We start from the raw sequence: 14,650 nt of genomic DNA on the forward strand, positions 1-14,650 counted from the left end.
TCTGCTTCAATTAAAAAAATGGAAATTTACATGAATAAATTAAAGTTTTTATTTCTTATTTAAACCTAAAGCTTGTCCATTAAAGTGCAATAATAAATAACTATGCTCTGACATGTTTAGCCATGATTAAAATTGGATTTAAAATGACTTTGAAATGATGGGTAAACACTTCTTATAGTCTGCATGTGCCCGTTTACACTAAAACCATCAAAATCGGATTCATTTAAAATATGATTAAAAATATTGCAAATGCCCGAATACAATAAATGAGAAAAAAACACGCATTAATTTATCACATTGTTTTTAAAAATTCTTTTTGAAGAGACACGGAACGTTAAAAGCCAGGACAGTATGCGCAAATGCTACGCAGTACGTGTCTCCTAGGCGACGGACCGGAACCGGAACTAGACAGGAGCGATGGCGAAGCGCCTAGTGAATTATGTGAGAATTTAAGAGTGTTACTGCTTTATTTAAGATTTTAAAGGGAATTCGGGTATATTTTTTTAAATCGGCTTTTTAAGTTTTTCCTTTTAAGGTAAGATGGTCTGCCTATGCGCCTTGCACCCGTTTGATTTTTTGCAAAAATGTAACAAGACTGGGCAGAATTAAGACAAGTCAAGAGAGAAACTAAGGAGGATGCATTTGTGATTTGATTATTCACGAAGACAAACTAAATCTCTGAGGGTTCGCTATTTTGCAGCATGTTTGCGACATCGTGGAAGTCGCCACCCGCTTGAAATGCCACAACCGAAAAGTCAAATGGTTTTTGACCACTGCAACAATAAATTCAATTCATTGGCTTAAAAGCACTAACGTTGATTCATCATTCAATATCTTGATGTTTTTAGACGATTGCACTTAAAATTCAATCAGCGTTTTTCTTGGGTGTGGCGCCGTAAAAATGTAAATTGGTTAAATTAGTCATTCATTTGTGTGTGTATAATAATCCATATTCACTTTTTGTACTAGACCTAAACGAATATGTTATACATGTGATTATAATACATGCACACATATAATTTGAAATAAAATTGTGTAATTTAACCCCAAGAGGGGTCTTACATGAATTTCTGTTTTATAGTTTTATAGGGAGGACTAAAACTAAAGCAAGTGCCCTTGTTATAGTTGAGACATGGGAGGTCTGTGGTTAATGCATGGGGATTTGTATACCTGGAATGGTTTTCCCTCTATCTTTTTTTCTACTTTAGGGAAGGATGAGTGCAGAAGCAGCAGACCGGGTGGCTGCTGTGATCATCGGCCGGCCCAGCACGCCTCTTCAGATCTCCTGGTTTGAGTTCCTCCTGGACAACAGCTTGCTGGAAAAACATCTACAGAAACCCAATGCTGGTCAGCATCCTGCAGTGATGTGTTCTAAGATTACTTTTGAATCCTGCACTTGTAATTTTCTAACTTTTCCTAAACAAACAAACAAACAAAAAGCCCTAGAGAAGTATTAATGAAAGGAAACAAGTCTTGCTTGTTTTCCGAAATTCACTGCTTTAGCATGTTCTAATTGACTGAACATCTGACCCAATCATAAGCAGGGCATGCAGATGCACCAGACCTTGAGACTCAGTGTTCCCCCACACCAATTTAAAGGATGATAAAGGATATACAGTTAGATCAACGAAATTATTTTTTGTAATTTTTCGTTTTCATTTACTATTCTGTTAATAAAGTTTGCAGCTAAATTCAAATGGCTGTTTGGATGTTGGTTCTTGAGATGTTGCGTTTCCTCGTCAACAGACCCAGCGCCAATGCAGCTCATCGTTCAATTCTTGGAGCAGGCATCCAAGCAGTCGGTAAATGAGCAGAATTTGGTGCAGGCTCCAGCAGACAACCGCAGGAACCGCACCCTAAAGCTGCTGGCACTCAAAGTAGCTGCACACATGAAATGGGATCTGGATGTCCTTGAGAAAGGGTGAGTTGTTTACATCACTCTTTCAGGGACAAAATTATCTTACATATTAATTTAGAAGAACTGCATGAGACAAAGGAGCTTTATTTTCTGTTTGTACTCATTGATACGCGTTTTTGCAATACCTGCTTCCCATCAGGTTGACCATTCCGGTGTTGAACATGTTGCTGAACGAGCTGCTGTGTGTGAGCAAAGTGCCGCCAGGGGTGAAACATGTGGACCTGGACCTCTCCACCCTGCCCCCCACCACTGCCATGGCTGTTATCATCTACAACCGCTGGTAAGAGCAAGCAAACTACTTAGAATTGATAACATCAGCAGGGATGAACTCACAAGGCCTAAAATGTGCAGAGGGGTTGCAAAAGACTATACAATTCTATGATAAGCTCCGAATACAAATGAACAGGATAAGATATAATCTTCAAACATTTTACATAGAAGCTGACCATTGAAAGGCAACAAAAGATATTTAAATATCAAATCAGCAGTCATGCCTTGTTAAACAAATTGTAACAAAACCTTTTTCCTGTGTTCATTACAGGGCCGTCAGAACTATTGTGCTGAGCAGCTTTCCAGAGAAGCTGACAAAACCAGGACCTCACCAGATGAACATGTAATCCTCAGTTTTTTTTCACTTAAGTCAAATTGTTTGGATGACAAACAATCCTGCAGGTTTACTTGAATCCTATGACCACAAGGTAAATTCTTGTGCTCTTTTGCTCTGATCCAGGTTAAGCATCGTTCAGCAGGAGAAAGAAATGACTGATAACATCCTTACTGTGGTAGGTGGGCACGTATACTACAACTTGTACTCCCATTGAAATGCCTATTAATTGTCTTATATAGGTTTCATAATGGATGATTGTGATGAATCTGATGTTTTACTTTCAGCTCAAGGAGCAGGCAGCTGACTCCATCAGCGTTCTGGAAGGGGCGCTGCGTCTCAAAAGAGACTTTTATGTTCACACGCTGAGGACTCTGGAGCTGCTGGCTGCAGACGCTGCTGCTAACGGAGAAACCGAGTCCTCCACTGCAGGGCTTTGTATCAGCGCAGATGAGCTGCACTGCCAGGTAAAGGGGCAAGCAAATGTCTTCCGTGATTTTCAGGATCTTAGACTGTCCTTAACAGCGTTTCATTCTGTTTTGTGGCATGTTTTTCCCCATCATCTTTTCTTTTTGCCTCAGGTCCATTATGATTTAGGAGGTATTTTCTTCCATCAAGGGTGCACAGACCAGTCAGCCTATGAGAAAGCTCGTGAGCATTTCAGACAAACAAAGGAGATTTTAAAGAAGGTATAAGCATAGCCCCATTCAGCCTTTTTTACTTGGCCGCTTGTGTGCCTCCAGCCATCATTTTTTTTAATGTTTTCCAGTTAAGTGTGACTGTCCATGTCCACCTGGATGAGAAGCGCCTGGCAGGTTACTGGAATGCTTGTAGAGCTTTGACTGGAGACTGCGACCCGTCTGATCCCCACACAACGCCCTACGATCAAATTAACAGTCTGATCCGAGCGCACAACCATCAGGTCAGAGAAGACGATGCAGTTCCCCGTCATTCCCAACTGGGCACGTCTAGTCAGTTTTCGCTCATTTAGTTCAAAGTATCTAAATAATTTTTTGTTGTTGTTTTTATCTGCACTTCAGCTTCAAAAATGGGTAACGTTTTTACAGTTAGCTGATTAACTTCAAATAAAATTATGGAGGGGCTTATAATAATCACTGGAACAGAAATATGGAATTTCCTAGTTTGAAATCAAAAACATGAATTTATGACATGCATCAGATTTGACAAATATGCTAAAAATCTGTACTGTTGCAAAAAGTTAAAAATGTTGGCTTGTAGCATACATCACACCTGTGATTGAGTCAACAGAGTTCCATGAAAATCTGACAAATTGTTTTTTTTTTAATGCATGCCTTTAATCTACCAGGTTTCAACCTTTTATTTTTTATTTTATTTTGTAGGCTGTCATTGAAGCCTTCATCAAAGACAACACATCCCACAGTCTGCCAAACCACTTCAGACGCTCGGTTCTCAGAGAGTTTATGTACAAAGTCCAGCAAGGGTGAGAACACAACCGAAGTTTCCAGGGTCGGCCAACCCTGGTCCTCAAGCATCTTCACTCTGAACGAACTGAAGGTGCATTTAAAAATCACCATCAGTTATATCCGTTTTGGACACACTCACACATACAAGAGTTCAGCCTCTCTGTCTGCTGCCTTCGGTTTCCAGGGAGGTGAGGTCAGAGCTGGGATTGTTTTGAAGCTGCTTTGAGTGAGTGCAGCCAAATGTCTGTGCATGCGCGTTTCAACAAAAACAAAGAATATAGTGTCTTAACAATTCTATGAACTAAAAGACTAAATACAACCACATTAAACAAATTCAAAGACTTTGAACAAATAAATAGAAAATATTAAAAAAGGGAAAATATATTTTCTTAACAGGCAGAGGGTTATGGTTCTTGAGGACCAGGGTTTTGGCCAGCTGTGGTTTAGTTCTTCCAGAAGACTTCGCTAATTATAGTTTTCAGAGTATTTTCTTTTGGCTTATAGGTTACAGTATATTTCACATATGTCAAACTCAAGGCCCGGGGGCCAAATGTGGCCCTCCATGTCATTTTATTTGGCCCCCGAGAGCATAAAAGTTTTTGATTTCTTAAAATAAAAAATAAAAATTGGTGTGTATTTATATATATATAGGGGGAATCTGCCTTGAAATATCAGATTGGGCAATTATACATTAGGACAGGGGTCGGGAACCTATGGCTCGCGAGCCATATATGGCTCTTTTGATGGTCACATGTGGCTCGCAGACAAATCTTTAATTATTATACTTTTTTTTTTTCATTAGACCACTCTTTCTCGTGCGCGATGCGATGCCAGAGGCGCGCAGTAGTATCGGTGCTTGAGGAGAAAAATCTGCACCGCATTTCAGTTTACTATTATCTAATTTTTCTCAGAGTTTGTACCAGCTGGAAACCTGTGAATTGCCGTGCCTAAAACTGCGCGCTCCCGTCTCTGAGAAAGAGCGCGCAGATGCGGGGACGGGATGTGTGAGGAAGAAAGCAGAGGGTGGGGGTGGGGGGTTGCGGGGACCGGCAGCAGGTGAATCGCGCAGGGATTGTAAAAACGTAAAACCCGCTGCCCGTCACACACTGCAGCGTGTGAGTGTGTGTTTTGCTCCATGTCTGCATGTGATCAGTCTGTCTCACATCTACAGAACATTCAGACCTACGATCACGTTTAAAGTCTCAACGCCTGCATGAAGCAGAAACTCACCACGTATCAACCAGACTAGACCATCAGCAAAACCACCACGAGAAATACTCATCATTTATTAGCAACAGCATAACAATGTTATTAAAAAGAATCCACAGACTTATTGTACTTTAAAAATGTTGAAATTACATCAAATGCACACATTCACTTGAATATTTGGTTTTAAACATATTGTGGCGGTCTGAGTTGGACTGGGTGGCTGTTGGGGCGCGTTATAAGTTCTGGAGTTCATTAAACGCATCAAGCAGAGATCTGATTGGCTCTCAGTTCTGTCGCTCAGCCTGTTGTTACGTAGTTTGGACCAATGGGGTTCAGCTATGGGCCGAATAAGGGAAATGGGAGGGCTGACGCGGCAGTGAGGGAATGTAAAGTTGGGAGAAGCGCTCTCGTGTCAGCGGGAGAGATTCAGGAGTTGCTGAATTAATTTTACGGCGTTTGTTGCGGTCTGCAGTAACCAGAATAAAGAACCTTAAAAGAGGTTAAGTCTCCGTGCCTCAGTGTGGGAAAGAGACACCACGTTATTGTATGGCTCTTTCAAAATTACAATTAAAAATATGTGGCGTTTTTATGGCTCTCTTGGCCAAAAAGGTTCCCGACCCCTGCATTAGGACTTAAACACTGTCCATATAACCTAACCTGACAGAATCAAATTTAAAAGGATTTATGATAGAGTAACAAGCAAACATATGTTTTCTATGCAACTGTAATTGTCACTTTCAAAAGTTATAATAAATAAATAAATTAGTTGTTTAACATTAAGGAGTAGTTACATGTGTGTTTCATTACATTTAGTTACATGTATAAGTTATATCCGGCCCTTTGAGGACAGCTGCTATACTGATGTGGCCCTCGGTGGAAATGAGTTTGACACCCCTGGTATATTTATTTGTATATCGGCATAACTACATCCTCAAATACTTCAATCTGCTTTGATCCACTGTGAGTATTTTCACATTTTACAGGCTGTCAAAAGCTTCACCTTTCTAATGTTTATGTGCAGAGAGTCTGGCCTGGGGGAGTTCTGTCACAAGCTTTGCATCTGCAATGCCGTCCGAGACGCCCTGGAAGGAGAAGTCCTCAGTGTGCGCTTCCAGCAGCTTCTCCTCAAACCCAGTAGAAAAATGTTGGATTTCATTTTGGAGGTATTGAAGCTCAAATCTTTATTGTTTTTTTTTTCATTCAATAAGGACTACAGATTAAAAGGTGCCATAGAAAAAGATTCAGGTGTTTAAAACCTGCACTACATTCAGATTTGACTTTAGTTCAAGCAGTTTTGCAGAGATTTAGAGCATGGCCTGCAGGTCAAAGAGGCCCGGCTTTTGTTTTTTTAATTCTAATTGCTTTTGTCTTGCAGGTGTGCACTCGCTCTCTGAAAAGAGACTGTCTGTCAGAGATGTCCAGAAGAAACATGGCTGGCTTCCTGAAGTCAGTAACACCAGGCTTGCTGAAGTCTAACACGTCTCCCCCTTGGGGTTAACATGTTGTGCTTGTCTGTTCTGTGCTGCAGGACTTTGTGTGAAGGCCTTGAGGACCTGTCTCTGGTGTTTGTGGTGTCCTCTCATCAGCTGTTCCTGGACCTGCTGAAGGAGGAGGAGAGGAAGGTCCTGGTGGAGCGGATGAGGAAGAGGTCAGCCACCATCAGCCTCAGTGCCAAACCCTTGCCTTCGTTTTATGACATTCCAGGTATAGAGCTTAATGTTTTAAGAAAAAAACCCACACACAAAAGGTTTTGTTCTGAGTAACAGAATTATTGGATTCCACCCCTTAAAGCTTCAGCCAGTGTCAACATCGGCCAGCTGGAGCAGCAACTGATCCTTTCACTGGATCCTCGCAGGATCAGGCAGATCCTCATTGAACTCCACGGCATGGCCGAAAGACCCTTCTGGAGAGTCAATAGCAAGGTTCAATTGCGCTGTCATCTCGTCTTCTTCTCACACGGCAATACAAGACATTCAGTTACTCACTCTGTCTGGTGCTTTTGTGTGCAGTGGGAGGTTCCTCCAGACTACATTAGTGTGATTCTTGGCATTAAGGACAACCTGACCAGAGACCTGGTGTACATCCTCATGGCTAAAGGTCTCCACTGTAGTTCAATTAAGGTTTGTCGATGGTTCAGAAAATGTATCAGGAATACAGAAACATACAAAGTGAGAATCTTTTCTCAAGAAAATTGCTGTGAATCACTGGGTTATTTGTTTTTATCATCCCAGGACTTTGTCCACGCCCGGCAGCTGTTCTCTGCCTGCCTGGAGCTCGTCACAGAGTTTTCTCCAAAGCTCAGGCAGGTGATGCTCAACGAGATCCTGCTGCTGGAAGTCCGAGCTCACGAGAGTTTGGCTGCTGAGGGCAGCAAGGATCGCCCTCCCCCTGACCTGGTCAGCAGGGTCCGAGGATACCTGGAGATGAGGATTCATGGTATGCTGTTGGCATTAAATTCTGTAAATACGATTCAATTTATGCGTCATATTAGATGGCTAGCTCTGAAGTCCCATTGTAAGAAATCTGTGCAAAATATTGACTCTTTTGGTTGATGGCTGTTGATTTGAGTGAGTTCAGTGGTCGGACACATAGTCCGGACACAAAACCAGTTAATGAGGTTTTGTTTTGCATTTTAAATCCTAAAGATCTGAATCCTTATGGTTGGAATAAGAAATCAAACATGTTGAGGACCTTCTTTTGGATTTATCACATCATTGATAATTTAGCCTGCATCATGGATGAAGGCTTAATATTCAGTTTGGAGCACAGAATATGTTCACCTCTCATCTTAAATACTTTAATAAAGCTTATGTGGAGTTGCCATCTAACTTAAGACCAACCGTGGTTTATGTTTTTTGCAGATCTGCCCCTGCGTCAGGTGGTGGGGGAGGAGTGTGTGGCTTTCATGCTCAACTGGAGGGAGACCGACTACCTGACGCTCCAGGTTCCTCCATCTTTGGTCATGAACAACCCCTATATAAAGGTAATCTTTCTGTCTTTCATCACTAATTGCATCAGTGGTGAATGCATCACTTCTTTCCCTGTTGGACTGTTATATTGTCCCTGTTATATTGAAAGCTTAAAAAATTAAGAAACTATTCGTTTTATCGGTCTTAGTTCTTAGCAACAAACTAAACAAATAAGAAATGAAATCTAATGCTGGGTCTTGTTTTGAAAGCAATAAATGTTGTTAATACTGGATGCTATTTAAAAATTGCTTTTAGCTGTCAATAAGAGAAGTTTGTTTTTATTCACTACAACCTAACTTAGTACTCACTCCGCTTCACATTTCTGCAGGTGTAAACTAGAGCTCTGGCCTGTTAGTACCTTTGTCCTGTCCTCCGCTCACAGGTTGGCCAGCTCCTGGCGTCCACGTGTAAGGAGCTTCCAGGTCCCAAAGAGAGCCGGCGTACAGCCAAGGAGCTGTGGGATGTGGTGGTTCAGATCTGCAGTGTCTCCGTTCAGCACAAGAGGAACAGCGACGGCAGAGTGGGCCTCATCAAGCAGAGGGAGTCCTCTCTGGGCATCATGCACAGGTGTGTCCCTGAAGGTGTCCCAACACCTGGGAAGTTCACAGGTTTTGCCGTGAGGTTGTCTGCTAAACCAAGCATTACCTGTCGTTTCATGTTCTGATCTATTTAGGAGCAAATTCATCACATTTATCAAGAAGCTTCGAGTAAGTAACCACCACTGTCAGTGAGGAAAGTTCTGATTCTGCTGATGTGACAAACTATCTTTTTGTTTTCCCAGGAGCCACTGGTGCTGACGACACTCATCTCCCTTTTTGTCAGACTCCACAGTATAGTGCGGGTATGTTTTTTTTTTTTCATTGAATCAAGAAAAAAAGAGTGGCGAAAAGTTTAAAAAAGATGCCAAAAAATTCAAATAAAAGAAAATAATATGATGGGTTGGGTTAGAAGACAAAAGCACCAAATAGGTAGATTTTAGCCTTAAATAATAAAATTGATCATTTTAAAAGTAATATTTTATGATACATTTAAACAGGTTTAACCTCAGTTTTAATAAATGTAATTTATTTGTAATATAATTTATAATATTTTGTAATATAATTGATTTTATTGGAAGACAAACAGATTTTTTTCCACAGGATCTTTTCTGAGACATTACTGATCCCATGGTAACCATTTAACATTACAAATTCATTATTCAGTATTTTAGCAAATAAAGTTAAATTCCAGATTTCATTAAAAAAAACAAAGGCAACAAAGATGCAAAAGCCTTATATCAATGTGGAGTCATATTTCAGCAGGATTTTGCTTTGAAGAACAAGCGGAAAGTCTTTTGCTAAATATCCTGAATCCAGCTTGGATTCTTGGATTTTTGGAATTGATTTATTTCAATCAAAACAAAAATCAACAAAGGTTATGACTGTGAGGGCCTAAACTGTGATGCTCTTTCAACCACTGACCATTTTAGCCCCACAAATGCTCAGATGTTTATGTTGGAAAGAAATGGAGTCATTTGACTCGTCACTTTTAAAAATCAAATTTAATTCATATTCATATTAACTCTGGTAAATTGCAGGTATTTTCTCTTTGGTTTTTGTTAAGCTAAAAAAAAACCTGACAGTATATGTTCTGATGTCCTCAGGATGACATTGTGAATGAAGTGACAGCAGAACACCTCTCCATCTGGCCGTCCACTCTGCCTAAGTAAGGAAGCTTTTTAAGTTTACATGTTACCAATACGCCCTCCATTTGAGAAGAGACATCAATGCCGCCATTACTCTTCTCCAGCACTAGTGTGGCCATTCAAGCTGCCTCAATGAGCAGATTACTATAGTTTGTGAACTGAATTGGGTTCATGTTCATGTTTGCAGCATTCAGGCTGTAGATGTGGAGGCTGTGGCTGTAACCGTCAAGGAGCTGGTGTCCTATGCTTTAATACTGAATCCCAATAACCAGTCATGGCTCATCACGCAGGCTGACATCTACTTTGGTAAATGACTTAACTTGTTATTAGAACAGCTTTAACAAATGTTATTTTTCAACCCTCTGTAGCAGCGTTTTGTGGGGCTTTAAGTTGTTGTCAAACTTCTTTTTTTTTTGCAGTGACCAGTCAGTACTCTGCTGCACTCAACTTTTACCTCCAGGCTGGAGCCGTGTGTTCAGACTTCTTCACCAAACCTGTCCCTCCTGATGCCTACACAGACCAGGTAAATCCCACCTGTTCCTTTCGCCCTTTGGCCAAACGGAAAATGAAGCGAAGCGCCTCAGTCAAAAATGTTTGCTGTTTGCAGGTTCTGAAGAGGATGATCAAGTGCTGTTCAATGATGAACTGCCACACACAGGTCAGTTTGAAATGAACTGCACATGTGGAGGCTTCCGAGATCCAGAGTCTAACATCAATGTCACTCGAGTTGTTGTTCTTTTTTCTTCAGGTTGCAGTTTTGTGCCAGTTTCTGAGAGAAGTTGATTACATGACAGCTTTTAAAGCTCTCCAGGAGCAGAACAGGTGAGATCCAGAAGAAACTACATGTTACCACCAGAACCAACCCTCTAATTCAGCTTTGTTACATTTGCACAGCCACGATGCCATGGACTCATTCTACGACTACATCTGGGATGTGACAATTCTGGAGTACCTCACTCGTATCCTGTCATAATCTCACATTTTATTCTCTGGATTCTAACTCTTTTGCTGGAAGGACTTAATCTGGAGTGATTCTTGACCGTGTGCTCAGATATTCACCACAAACGGGGCGAAACGGAGAAGAGACAAATAGCCGTAAGTCAGTTTAGAAGAAGAAAAGTTTCAAGAAATGACAAATCAAAATACTTAAATATTTATATTTGTCTGTTATTATTTCATTTAATATTATGGATCATAAAGATTAAAAACAACATTTCTCTACACTAGTTACTCACATAAATGAGCCCAACTGAGAGTAGATTCTAGAAAATTAAATATAGTCAAAAATAGGAGGTTCAGAACATTTTTTCTTTTGCATTTCCATGATGGTAATGAAGCCCATTACAGCAAATAAAATCAGATTGGCTGAAAAATAAAGATATTGAAATGTTGTGACTGCAAGAATAAATGCCTGGTAAACTTAAGAGGAAGAAATCCTAAAGCTCCTCTGTGCTCTTTCTCTTTGTCTGTTAATGAATTTTTAAAGCCATATGTGACACATTCATGACATTTGGGGCAGTTTCGCTTTGACCTCAGAATGATACTTGAGTCCAATTCTTTATTATTTTGCATTTGGAGGGTTAATAACAAATGCCTAAAATGATTATTTTTCGAAATATTTTACTTCATTTTTTTATAACATTATCAGTTAAAAGGCAAAGAAGAAGTTCCCTTTCTGTCAGTTTATGTCACAGTAAATCAGGGAATTCTGAAATCTGAACACATTTTAAGCTTGTTACTCAATTTTACATCTTCAAATTTGGATCAGAGACAGAAACTCACAAAAACTAGTAAAATACTGAAAGGCCAATTTAGACTTTTGCAATTTTGAACCGCAGTTCACATGATGACACCCTGTAAATCAACTTTTTGAATGTTTCTCGTGTATATATGTTGATATTTTGCCTCTGTAGCTTAAAAAAGATGATGGACAAGGTTACTGTACACAAGCTCTCACAATCTTCATATCGTAGACAGCCTCCCCGCTCTAAACTCGATGTTTCCACCTTCTCAGATCAAAGCGATTGGGCAGACGGAGCTCAACACCAGCAACCCAGAGGAAGTGCTGCAGCTGGCTGCACAGAAGAGGAAAAAGAGATTCCTGCAGGCAATGCTCAAACTCTACTGCTGATGCAGAAGAGCTGCCATTTTACTGCAGGAAGGGACGAATATGTTCTTTATTTTCTAGAAGTAAAAAAGCTGTTTGTATTATCAATAAATGTTTTGTGTTAACACTAACGGTTAAAAAGGCCTGTTTTATTTCAAACGCAACACTTTTGTTATTGCTCCCATTTTTTATGGTATGAACTTAAAGATGTGAAACATTTTCCACATACACAAAATAACCAGTTCTCTGAAATATTGTTCACAAATCTGTCAAAATCTGTGATAGTGAGCACTTATTCTTCTTCTTGTGAATTTATTGGCGGGAGGCACTAACGTGAAGGTGCATTTCCGCCACCTACTGTGTTGGAGTGTGGGTCAGAGTGAGGATTACCTAACCAAATTTAACTAATAGAAAAACAAACAAACAAAAAAAAACCTAAATTCTCCTCAATAACCTAGTTCTTTTCAAAAAACCTATAATTGCACCATTTAAATTCTCCTCCCCTCCCAAAAGCTTCTTTAAAGTCAGCTGTTCACCCTCTATCATCCGTACCCTACTTTCCAGTTGTCGTCTTTCCTCTCTATACAGTTCACACTGACATAGAACATGCTCCACTGACTCTTCCCCTCTCCCACACTCACACAAACCAGTTGGATGTTTCCCTATCAGATGCAATGTATTATTTAAACCAGTGTGTCCCATCCTCAACCGTAATATTATGCAGCGATCTCTGGTGTTTACTCTGACGATCATACCTCTCCCTACTTTGTCCTGAATACTAAATAAATGTCGACCTTTCCTCTCCCTTACCCATTGTGTCTGCCATTCTTCCATAATACGCCTCCTAATAATTGCCCTAAATTCTGTTCTACCTAATGGAATTTCTATCTCTATTCCCCGTTTCAATGCCCTTTTTGCCAGGAAGTCGGCCATTTCATTTCCCTCCGCCCCCCTATGTGCTGGTACCCACATACCATACCTGATCAAACTCTCATAAATTTCATATAATATATCTGATCTGCTCTCAGAATAGTATGACTTCAGAGATATCAAAGCTGACAATGAATCTGAACAAATTATACCATCCCCAATTCTGTTCTGTTCTGTGTAAACTACATGATATTGCCAACATGACTGAAAGATCCTTTGATGTCTTAACTCCCATATATTTGTCCAATGTAGGGATACAGAAAGAAAAACCAGTTCTCATTGTCTTGGGTCTTTAGATCCATCTGTACATATGGGTATAAATGAAGCATGGACTGTGTCTAATCTGTCTGCTGTTATCTCATCCCAGTTTCCCTTCCCTTTTCTATCCTCCATTGTTCCATGTAGATACAAATCCACTTGTGCAGTTGGAAAAACCCAGAAAGGAGTGGTGGGGTACAAAAACGTCTTAACTAGGGTTTTGCCATGAATATTTGCTTTTCTCGCTAACCTAGCTAATTTCCAAGCAGCACTTTCGTTTGTCCCATTATCACTTTCCCAACAAGGATCAATAGCTCTCCTAACCATGTTCTCTACACCTACACAACCCTGTATTTTCACCCAATAGTTAAGCATCAGCTGTTTAATTCTTAGTTTCAATGGTAGATCCCCCATTTCAACTTGTAATGACACAGCAGGAGTTGACCTCATAGCCCCAGTGCATATTCTCAAAGCCTGATTTTGGATGACTTCTATTTTATGTAACAATGTTTTGCACGCTGTATGGTAAACAATAATTCCATAATCTGTGACTGACCTAATCATTGTAATATATATTTGTTTTAAAGCCTGCGCACTAGCTCCCCACCCAGTACCTTTCAAGCATCTCATTATATTTATGACTTTCTTACACCTCCCTACTATACTATCAATGTTCTCTCTCCATTTCAATTTTGTATCCAATATAACACCCAGGTACCTAAAACTATGTACTTGCTCAATTGCTTCTCCATATAACCTTAAGTTCAAAACAGTTCCACGTTTCTAGTAAAAACCATGCATTTTGTTTTAGTCACTGAAAATTTGAATCCCCAGTCATAAGACCATTTTTCCACCTCCGTAATCGCGTCTTGTATCTTTCTCTCCACATAATGAATAAGTGAGCACTTCTCCTTTGCCAAGACAATCCATCCCACCTCACAGGTGTGCCATATCAAGATGCTGATTAGACAGCATGATTATTGCACAGGTGTGCCTTAGACTGGCCACAAAAAAAGGCCGCTCTGAAATCTTCAGTTTTGTTTTATTGAGGGGGTCAGGGGACTCAGACAAACAGTCAGTATCTGGTGTGACCACCATTTGCCTCATTAAGTGCGACACATCTCCTTCGCATAGAGTTGTTCAGGTTGTCTATTGTGGCCTGTGGAATGTTGGTCCACTCTTCTTCAATGGCTGTGCGAAGTTGCTGGATATTGGCAGGAACTGGAAAACGCTGTCGTATACGCCGATCCAGAGCATCCCAAACATGCTCAATGGTTGACATGTCCGGTGAGTATGCTGGCCATGCAAGAACTGGGATGTTTTCAGCTTCCAAGAATTGTGTACAGATCCTTGCAACATGGGGCTGTGCATTGTCATGCTGCAACATGAGGTGATGTTGTTGGATGTACGTCACAACAATGGGCCCCTGGTTTGAGGGGAAGGCCCAGGTGCTTGTCATCCTTTGACACAGTCTATTACTGTTTTGAGTTCATTCTGCTTCATACATGCTCTGTCCAGACTTTAAA

At 40.4% G+C, this 14,650-nt stretch overlaps 1 protein-coding gene across 2 annotated transcripts; it reads left to right on the plus strand.

Moving 5' to 3' along the window:
- Positions 1-354: 354 nt before the first annotated feature.
- ints8 (integrator complex subunit 8) lies at positions 355-12,067 on the plus strand. Of its 2 annotated transcripts, none has more exons than XM_020707191.2 (28): positions 355-441; positions 1,209-1,347; positions 1,747-1,921; positions 2,058-2,198; positions 2,460-2,531; positions 2,649-2,700; positions 2,810-2,989; positions 3,104-3,211; positions 3,292-3,444; positions 3,884-3,984; positions 6,198-6,339; positions 6,552-6,622; positions 6,705-6,880; positions 6,968-7,098; positions 7,186-7,296; positions 7,408-7,612; positions 8,038-8,159; positions 8,528-8,712; positions 8,819-8,852; positions 8,927-8,986; positions 9,788-9,849; positions 10,017-10,135; positions 10,249-10,352; positions 10,437-10,487; positions 10,578-10,651; positions 10,724-10,788; positions 10,881-10,924; positions 11,844-12,067. In XM_020707191.2, exons 1-28 carry the CDS (start codon positions 418-420, stop codon positions 11,958-11,960), a joined length of 3,018 nt encoding a protein of 1,005 aa, XP_020562850.1. In that variant the 5' UTR covers positions 355-417; the 3' UTR covers positions 11,961-12,067. The 2 variants fall into 2 exon arrangements, with proteins under 2 accessions (XP_020562850.1, XP_004074133.1); XM_004074085.4 differs by having other exon boundaries at positions 382-535; positions 11,844-12,065.
- The last annotated feature ends 2,583 nt before the right edge of the window (positions 12,068-14,650 follow it).

The sequence above is a fragment of the Oryzias latipes genome, chromosome 11 (assembly GCF_002234675.1).
Source record: "Oryzias latipes chromosome 11, ASM223467v1".
Taxonomy (NCBI): Eukaryota; Metazoa; Chordata; class Actinopteri; order Beloniformes; family Adrianichthyidae; genus Oryzias; species Oryzias latipes.

What these genes read in the sequence shown, in the direction of transcription:
- ints8 (XM_020707191.2), top strand. Translation starts at nt 418, where the DNA reads ATGGCGAAGCGCCTAGTGAATTAT. An exon ending in TCTACAGAAACCCAATGCTG is followed by an intron (nt 1,348 to 1,746) that starts GTCAGCATCCTG and finishes CCTCGTCAACAG; the next exon opens with ACCCAGCGCCAATGCAGCTC. An exon ending in GGACCTCACCAGATGAACAT is followed by an intron (nt 2,532 to 2,648) that starts GTAATCCTCAGT and finishes GCTCTGATCCAG; the next exon opens with GTTAAGCATCGTTCAGCAGG.